The 9,433-nt window shown below is 38.7% G+C and overlaps 1 protein-coding gene across 1 annotated transcript; it reads left to right on the plus strand.

The window, feature by feature from the left end:
- Positions 1-4,525: 4,525 nt before the first annotated feature.
- nkx2.1 (NK2 homeobox 1) lies at positions 4,526-7,486 on the plus strand. The gene is made up of 2 exons (XM_006632668.3): positions 4,526-5,115; positions 6,234-7,486. Exons 1-2 carry the CDS (start codon positions 4,749-4,751, stop codon positions 6,905-6,907), a joined length of 1,041 nt encoding a protein of 346 aa, XP_006632731.1. The 5' UTR covers positions 4,526-4,748; the 3' UTR covers positions 6,908-7,486.
- Positions 7,487-9,433: the final 1,947 nt, after the last annotated feature.

Here is a 9,433-nt window from a genome sequence, read left to right on the forward strand (position 1 = left end):
AGCTAAGCTTTTGCAATGGTAGAATACATACTTATTCTTAACTCTGAATAAAAACGACCTCTTTCAGTAGAAGGAGTTTTAAATAAAGAATTTTGCGAATCGTGCGACGTAGCAAGATTCTAAAGACAGGCTCGTAATAATCTTTATTTTACATGGCGCCTATCTTTTCATTCCTTGGCTGGTCTCGTATATGAGATATACCGGTTTTTAATACAAACAGTACTGAAACTGTACCTCAAAAGTAAGGCGGGAAACATTGTTCTTAAAATACTATTTTTTTACATTGAAGATTGATTTATATTATCTTCAATTTCCCAGGTTAATTGCTTAACCACTTATTTTAAATAAAATAAATTGCTGTTTGGTATATATATATTGCTCGTGGAGTTTCAGAATGATATTCTCTGGCTTGTTGGAAGTATCTGAAACTACAAAATTCTAAACAGTAGTCCAGTACTAATGAAAGCACGTGTCCACCTCTTGTTCATTATCCAGAGATAAATGTGTACAATATGTATTTACCTGTCGTTTTTGTTTCATATATGGAGCACAATTAAATATCTGTCTTGGTTTGCTTAAATATCGAAAAGCCAATTACTTTTTTTTTAAATCATGATATACTCTAAATATCGTATAGGAAAGACTGGACCTGTGTCATTATGGCATTTGTATTAAGTACCCGATATACCGTTAAGCATAAGCTTGTTCCATAATCGTTACTTATTGCGAGCTTATGTAGAGGTTTTATCATCTATCGATTACACCAAAAATAGAACTATGCACAAGCTACATTAAAAATTAATTTAATTTTAAATGCTTTGACGTTGTTGCCTAATACGCTCTGTTGTTAATGCGAAAAACAACTACAATTTAAATATTCTTTTAATAGTTATACCAGTGTCTTCTAATACAAAATAACGAAATATTGACCGGTATTCATAAAACATTTTGCTCTTACCGATACTATTGCAAAATTTATAAAGATTATAATGAAAAGTAAGATGCTCTAGAGTATAACAGTATGATTCGACTAATGAATGACGTGTTAAGTAATTTTTCACCTTTACTGCTTACAGTATGTGGCCGTCTTAGGCCTTAATGAAAAAAAAAACCCGAAGGTAACAAGGAATTGCATGATAGCATTTAATGAATGTAAGCCATTAAGACAATATTTTAATTACTCTTAATTGTGTGATGAGTGTTTGCACACGCAAGAAATAAGATTCATTGGTATAGTTAGAATTTGGCGACTGACAAGCGCAATGCAAATTTATGTGCAGATGTTTCGGGAATTTCGGATGCTTAGGCCCTTTGCGTTTTCAGGCATACAATAAAGACTCTCCTTCTCATCTGCACCATTTCTCTTCAAAGTGAAAAAGGGCTAATAACGTACCGGCTATATTATGTTAAATTAGTTATGCTTTTTTTGCTTATTTTGTGAAAAGTTACATTTCTTAACAATACTTTCCTAGCCATGAAAATTGTTTCGTTAGCAAAAATCACAAACCGTATTTCAGTGTTGACCAGCATTAGGTTTATAGCAACTAAATGTAGCGCATGCAAAATGTCGAGCATTAATAAAGCAGATACCTTTATTTCCTTTTAAGCAGCCCTGGATGTATTATACTTTTTGATGAATGTGGTAGTAGTCGTAGCGGAATCACTGGTAGTTCGACACGAGTGCTGCTCTTGGTTATTTTCTGTGGATATTTATTTTACTAGAAAAATACGCGAAACTCTGTCGCTATGGGTTTCACATTTTATATTACTGCAAAACTTTACAGGATTTCATATTATTGTAATAATTCTTCTGTATCTCGTGCGTAGCCGAAGCATTGGTATTATTAAATCACCCGAAAACCATTGAAGCCCCTTCTGTCTGTATTTTGAGATGCTTAGTAATCTAGCACGAATAACATTTAACATAGACGACCGAGGGTATCAGTTGACCTTAAAGATGACTAGTTACACTGGGGAATTTCAGTCTAGTCATCAGTAGTGGTGTCATCGGTCCTCCTTAACTCCAACCCAGCCCCCTCCTTTGTGAGAAAAGAATTCAGCACAAAGGTATTGATAATAATCTTTCCTGGAAGAAAATGTTCAGTGTAATTTGACAAAACTAACTGTTCAGATAACGAAAACGGGATAATTAAACTGTCATTCATGTAACCCTGAAATATAACATGCATCGTATCAAATGTTATATAAAGTTTCCATATATTTATAGTATAACATTCAATAAATTATTCGGAATTAAAATGGTGCAGTATTTTCCATACCAAAGTTATTTTTCTGTTTATAGAGTATTTTCTTTAAAGGTCCTCCAGAAGTTATCACGAATCTTTTTCTTTAATGGCAGAGTCTGAATTTGCTGAATTTGCTCGCACACAATGCAGTTCCAGCTGTCAGTGCTTTGAAATGATTACATATAAATGCTATATAATGTTTGCCAAGATCTATATTTACACACCATGTTGACTATGTGAGTTTAGAGCTTAGGTTAAAGCATTTTAAACTCCCTTTTATGTACCAATGTATTCCCCTTCCTATATACACCCAAAAAGTGTTGAAAACGGCACAGCAACAGGAACAATAATCTATTGAGTTAAATCAACACTGTAATGTAATTTTTCCCTAAACGTAGATCTTCCACGCCTCAAGAAATCGTTCCAGTCCTAGAAAAATAAAAATGGTTAGTGTTCGCTGATTTCAACCCAAAACTGCTATACTTATCTTAATAGGTTTATGAGTTTAGGTATCGCGTTTCCTCTGTATTGTTGTTCTCTGTGTTCTTTGCTAGCAATTCTAAATAATCCAGCATTTTATAAACACCCATACACAATATATGCGTTCATTCTCAGTGGGGTATCTAATTTAATTAGTATTGATTTTAACACCTGCAACAGGAGAAAAGTTACACAGAAGTGTTGGAACTTGTATATCTCGCTTTAAATTTCCATTTTCAGCTTCCTCGAGCAGGTGACTGATGTACTGTATATCCTCTCTGGGGTTCCTTGATTGAACTAGTAAAAGTCGTGTTCCATAAGCTTCAGGGATTGCTCCATCGAAGAAAAATTACCCCTCCCTGAACTGAGAACCTGACAACCAATTAACTTATCAATAAATTAGTAGAACCGGGCGAAAACAAAATGCAGTATAACTCGATTTTGCGCTTTTCAACAAAATAATAAGCTCTCTTAAACAACGACTGCGTTAAAGTAAACCTGTATAAAACGATTCCGCAAGTCGCACATCAGGTGAAGTTTAATACCATTTGGCTACGTTGTGGTTAATTATATCAAAACATCGTTGAAACAACCTCCAATTTTTGACGGTAATTCTGATTTTCTTTATACTGGATGCGTAACTGAAATTGATCATGTACTGGATCGTTGCTCTCTTTCCATAAATCATTTTGTATCCTATGATTTAACGTCAAAATTAACAGGTTTCGAAACATCTCAGATTCCAACAGAAACAAATGTTGCTGCCCATTTTCAATGCACAGACAAGACCCGAAAGATTTAAAGAAACCCGCGGGGCTGTCTTTATTTTTCCCTGCTTCCTCGAGCTTCGTGTGCTCGTGGGCTCACCTCTCCCGGAGCACTGAAGTGCTATCACCGCCGGAGGGTTTTACTTCGCTGATGTTAACTCTCATACCGAAACCTTCGTTCTCCTGAGCGGGTTTCTTGGCCGGTGAATGAGGACTTCTGAATTGAAGCAAAGTGATCCTTATGTCCTAATATCAAACATAGTCACAATACGGTCAATCATTTACGCAACCACTTTACCAGGAGATATTTAGGGTTTTTTTTTCCTCCACAGTCGCAAGTGCACTTTTGCATTTCTAAGTACGATCAAGCATAATGCAAACACGGTTTACAAGTGCAATCACTGGATGGCTCTCAGATCCATTAAAAGTCAGGGGTTCAACCGAAGCTTTTGAAATTGTTTCCAGTATTAAGTGGTTTCCCTAAACTCTTAAGTCATTACTCATTTTTATTTATGTATATATAGTGTTTGTGTACTTGTATGCAGATTGATAGAACAGATAAGTTTGATAGATTGATACGAACATACCTAACCAAAAGTCTTGGGCTATGAATCTGGGTACTGGAGATAACGGAAATAATAGTGCTGTATACAGATACATTAAAGTGAATTTTATTCTTAAACCGAGAAATTGGTGAGACAGGAAACCTTCTCTCTATCGATGTCTTCCTCGCCTAACACACTGCAGGTTTTGGATATTCTTGACAATGCAATCCACACGTGTTCGGATCTGTGCTGAATGCAGGAGCTGCGTTTTAAAAGAACGCCATTTGCACAAACTTTCACTTACCACAAACTAAAGTTTACAAAGGATCGGCAACGGAGCATTTAGGCAGCCCGTATCATTTAACATAGCAGAAAACACAACCACATTTCTGACAAGGGGAAAACTTAAAGGTGTTTACCTTGTGATCAGCACGTAAGCTAATTATGCCGGGGAGCGATGTGGATAGGGCTTCTTTGTATTGTTGCCCTGGCTGCTTACGCCCCGCCTCTGGTGGCAGCCTTAAACCTGGCGCCTAGCTAAAACAAACGAAAGAAAGCCCCGAGCCTCCACTCAATCCAATTAAGGCGGACTTCAGCCACTCTCTTACGTGTTCATCCAACAAGATCGACGCTGAGACAGCAGTAACAGGGCTTTGTCAAAAAAAAAGATTGCCTTGCCTTCTAATTTTTCCCCCTCCAGCCACAGAACAATGTCGATGAGTCCCAAGCATACGACTCCTTTCTCTGTTTCCGATATCTTGAGTCCCCTTGAGGAGAGCTACAAGAAAGTAAGTATGGAGGGCAACAATTTAGGGGCTCCCCTGACAGCTTACCGGCAACCGCAGGTCTCTCAGGCGGCTATGCAGCAACACCACATGGGGCACAACGGGACTGTGCCCGCTACCTACCACATGGCTGCCGCGGGGGTGCCCCAGCTTTCTCACACTGCCATGGGGGGCTACTGCAACGGCAACTTGGGCAACATGAGCGAGCTTCCGCCTTACCAGGAGACCATGAGAAACAGCACCTCGGCCACCGGGTGGTACGGAGCCAATCCGGATCCGCGCTTTTCTACAAGTAAGTGGAACTCGAGTCTGACTAATTAATATGGGCAGATGATGGAGAGCACCCAGCGCACACCCGGTCAAACTTCGGGAAGGAACCGCTAATAGTATAAAGAAAACTATTTCAACTCATGATAACATCAAAGTGATAAACTCGTTGTATCTGTGGAATGTCAAAACCGAACAAAATGACCTAAATAAAATAGATGGAATTGCGGGTTTCTCTCAGGGAGGTTTGAATGTGACCATTTTGCGCCATTTACATAGTCAGATTTGGTTTTCAAAATGAATCTCAGGAATACGCACTGAACGATTTGTTATCAGTCATATAACGACTGAATCAGTGTTACTCTTAGGAATTTCAGTATTTTATAGTTTGTGAGTCTTTTCGAAAAATGGAAATTGCACCGAGGTACTTAAATTAACAGAGTTGTCACTGATGTACTTCGGTGTTCTTTGTTATTGTGTGTTCTTTCCGTCGTCTTTCTTGCTTTCATCCCTCAGATTTTTGCTGGGAGTTTTTTCCCTGTATACTAAGGCCTATTGCAGCGTTGAATCACATAAAATAACTTATACATGACTGTTTTTCCATTTTAGTTTAATTGTCAGCCAGTAATATGTAGGACGCTTATATTTAACACACCGTGTCAAATCATTGATTTCAATGATTCGTTTTTTCAAATTTGTATTATGATAATTGTATTATATCCGATTTTCCAAGTATTCCTTACGTACAAGATTTTGTATTGCCCACAGCGAAAAAGCAGCCGCAATAAACCCTACTGACAAACCTCGTTGTTACTTATCATAACCGACGACTTTGTATGTGAATGTTTTTTTTATTATTATTATGCAAAATGGACTTTCTGTAAACTACAGAAAAGGAGAGAGCATAACGTTTTTTTCTAATTTTTCAAACACAGAATATGAACAGTGCAGACGCAGAAGGGGTGACTGAAACAATTTATTTGTGTGGTCTAGTTTGTTTTTTACTATGGAAACCAACGTTACCGTAGTGGTTGCGAACTTTTATTCTCAGAAACGTTTCTAAACTGTGAGGCGTCTTGGGAGAAAGGCATGGCGTTTTTTTTTCTGTTTTCTTATTTGCTAACGCCTTTCTCTTCTCTCCAGTTTCTCGCTTCATGGGGTCATCTTCCGGAATGAATATGAGTGGCATGGGCAGCCTGGGTTCTTTGGCAGACGTCGGCAAGAGCATGGGCCCACTGCAGAGCACTCCGAGGAGAAAGCGGAGGGTGCTGTTTTCTCAAGCCCAGGTTTACGAGCTAGAGAGACGGTTCAAGCAACAGAAATACCTCTCGGCCCCAGAAAGAGAACACTTGGCCAGCATGATCCACCTCACGCCGACTCAGGTCAAAATCTGGTTCCAGAATCACCGGTACAAGATGAAACGACAAGCCAAAGATAAGGTGAGCCAACAACAGATGCAACAAGACTCCAGCTCGTGCCAGCAGCAGCAGCAGTCTCCCAGAAGAGTAGCTGTGCCAGTGTTAGTCAAGGACGGCAAGCCCTGCCAGGGAGGCACAAATACACCGACCACTGCCATCCAGAGTCATCATCAGCAAGGGAGTAACGTTATGACGGTTTCCACTAGCACCACGGCGATGGGACAGCATCAGAGCCAACAAGCAGGCAGCGCCGGCCATTCTCCAGATTTAGTTCAACATTCCGCCAGCCCCTCGTCTCTTCAGAGCCAGGTGTCCGGTTTGTCTCACCTAAACTCTGCTAGTTCTGAATATGGCACCGCTATGCCTTGCTCCGCTCTGTTGTACGGCAGGACCTGGTGACATAACCCCGCCGCAGACTGTTGTGTAAACTCGGACAGCCATTGCTGCAGTTCCAAAGTCTTTTAAAAAAAAGTAAATCCTATTTACTTTCAGTTGGATTTGCAGACGACTAACTGGGTTAAAAAAGGGGGTAACGAGTCAATCAGCAAACTAGAAAGTCCCGTGGAGGTGGGAAGTATTCACATCGCGTTGAATAGGGAAAAGCAATCCCATATTCTTTTATACCAGTTTTAACTATTAGAGCCAACGTGGCCGAGGAAGATGTCATTTAAATACAATTTTGTGTTGGGGAAATAACGAGCGAGTCCATTCCTAAATCAGACGCGTCCTTTGTGTGGGCTATCAAAGACTTTTATAGGGGTAATATAACGTGGCTCCGATTTCTAATAGATTTTAATGTAAAACGTAGCTGTATATTTCTGTAAAAGGTTTGGATTGGATACATAGTTTTTAGTAAACTGTATATTATGTTGTATAAAGTTTTTATCGCCATTGGAAGGTTGCTTGTATTATATTTGAGTTTAACTGTTATTTGACCGCGTACGTTTTATTTTCTTGTAACTTATATAGATATTTGGCATAAATATAGTCATACAAACCTATTAATAAATTATGAAAATAAAATTCATATTCCTTTATTGAACTTGAGCGTAAAGTGGATGTCATTAATGCTCGTTAGAGCACCAGGAAAAAGATACCGCATCAATACACTATTATTAAATGCAATTTATTGGCTGTTCATTCAAATAAAAATTCTGGACAAACATAATAATTTATTTTGACAGCACAGGTGACAAAAATCGAATAATAACTGGCAAGCTGAAATACAAAAATTGCTGCCTTTACCATTGGAAGCTAAAAAATTTTGCGTAGTTGTGGGTTATCGGTGGACTTCTGGAAGAAAATTACTGGCCTTTGGTCTGATAGGACTTAAAAACGCATTTGCCAAAGGTGTGTGCGCGTGTGGGAAAACTAAATATTTGAAAGGGCCCAATGCGGCCGTGGAATGAATTTAATAAATAGTGCAATAGTCCCCCTGTAGTACACGAGCAAAAAGAAAAAAAGTGTATACTCATGTTATTTAAACAGAGCTAGACGTAGGTTTACTATTATAGCTTGCCGTCTAGGGCTGTTCAAAGTCCACAAACAGTAGTGATCATGGATCAGGCTGTAGGGCTCGTCACGAATTCAGATATTATTAAAATGTTGATGTTATGATGGGGATTCGAGTAAATGACAATGGCAATGTCTCTCTTGCGAATGCAGCGTTTAGTTGCTCTTTTGTTCGATTCTGTGAAAGGTTATCGTTAGCATGAAAGAAATTCGGTCCGCCGGTGCCAGCTCGTGTAACGAACTCTTCGGCTATTCCTACGTATTATTTATATATTGTAACGCAACGGGGGCTCAGGTCACCTGCTCTGGTACGCCGGCTCTTACACAGTACCTGTCGGCCGTAAGCGTTACAATATATATATCCGACGTTTAGTTTTTTTTCTCCATCTGGATTATGTATTCTTGATCTGAATTGTTTCTCGATGCAAACTGGTGGCGACGTTAGAGATCAAGTCCCAGGTTTTACTTTTATTTCGTGTTTTCACATCTGCAGTAAAGTGAATCATTCACTCATTACAGTAATTAAAACAATCATTAATTATTTTTCAGAACTACTCGGAACGCCGTGTTTTACCCGCGAAACATTCCAACAGGTTGACCGTTTTTCTTTGCGAGTACAAACCACCTCTATAATAATATTAATGGGTTATTGTGTACACAGTGTCTTATCTTTGTAGTTTTTAGATTAGGTTAGGTAAACTCCTCTCTCGACTTTTTCGTGGTGGCGGCGTCTCTTTAAGTGTGCGTACCTGCGAATCAGTAAAGGTGAGTTCACCGCTCTTTGGTGCAGGAGAGATCAAATAAACACTATTCAAAAGGCATTTACATATCAATCAAATCCCTGTCCAAACAACCGTATAGCCCTTAAACAACCTCATAAACTATTTTTTGTGCGCTATCGGTTGTCTCTTGTTGGCGGAAATGTGGAAGGGTAAAACACTCAATATATTAAGAAACTGAAAGAAGTCTAAATCTCAACACGCAGGTTGAGAATATTGCAAAAATAATTGCACATGAATTCGGTCTCTAATCCACAGACGCATAAGTATAATCTTTAAATCGGCTCAACGATTCTGGGACGTCAGTTTTGTGTGCGCGTAAAGAATTGATTAAAAGCAACCAGCAATAACTTAGCACATACGTATAAACCACAAAACAAGGATAATGAGAAGGAAAAACCCTCTAACGACTTACAGAATCTGAAATTTAATGGGCTGCCTGAAACGAATTTCTGAAGAAGCCGTCAGTGATATTTTGATCGTGAGGTTGAACTGTTGCTATGTTGTCTATCCCTGACGCTTAGAGACTGAGAGTATTGCTTTCAGAAAAAAAATGTAATAAAAATGCATTTTAATTACAGGTTTGCAGTGGAACAATATTTAAATGTGCTTGTAACTATTTTTAAACAGTATA

The sequence above is a fragment of the Lepisosteus oculatus genome, chromosome 8, assembly GCF_040954835.1.
Source record: "Lepisosteus oculatus isolate fLepOcu1 chromosome 8, fLepOcu1.hap2, whole genome shotgun sequence".
Taxonomy (NCBI): domain Eukaryota; kingdom Metazoa; phylum Chordata; class Actinopteri; order Semionotiformes; family Lepisosteidae; genus Lepisosteus; species Lepisosteus oculatus.

Coding starts and splice junctions, on each gene's coding strand:
- nkx2.1 (XM_006632668.3), top strand. CDS start 4,749: ATGTCGATGAGTCCCAAGCATACGACTCCTTTCTCTGTTTCCGATATC. Junction 5,116..6,233: donor GGATCCGCGCTTTTCTACAA/GTAAGTGGAACT, acceptor TCTTCTCTCCAG/TTTCTCGCTTCATGGGGTCA.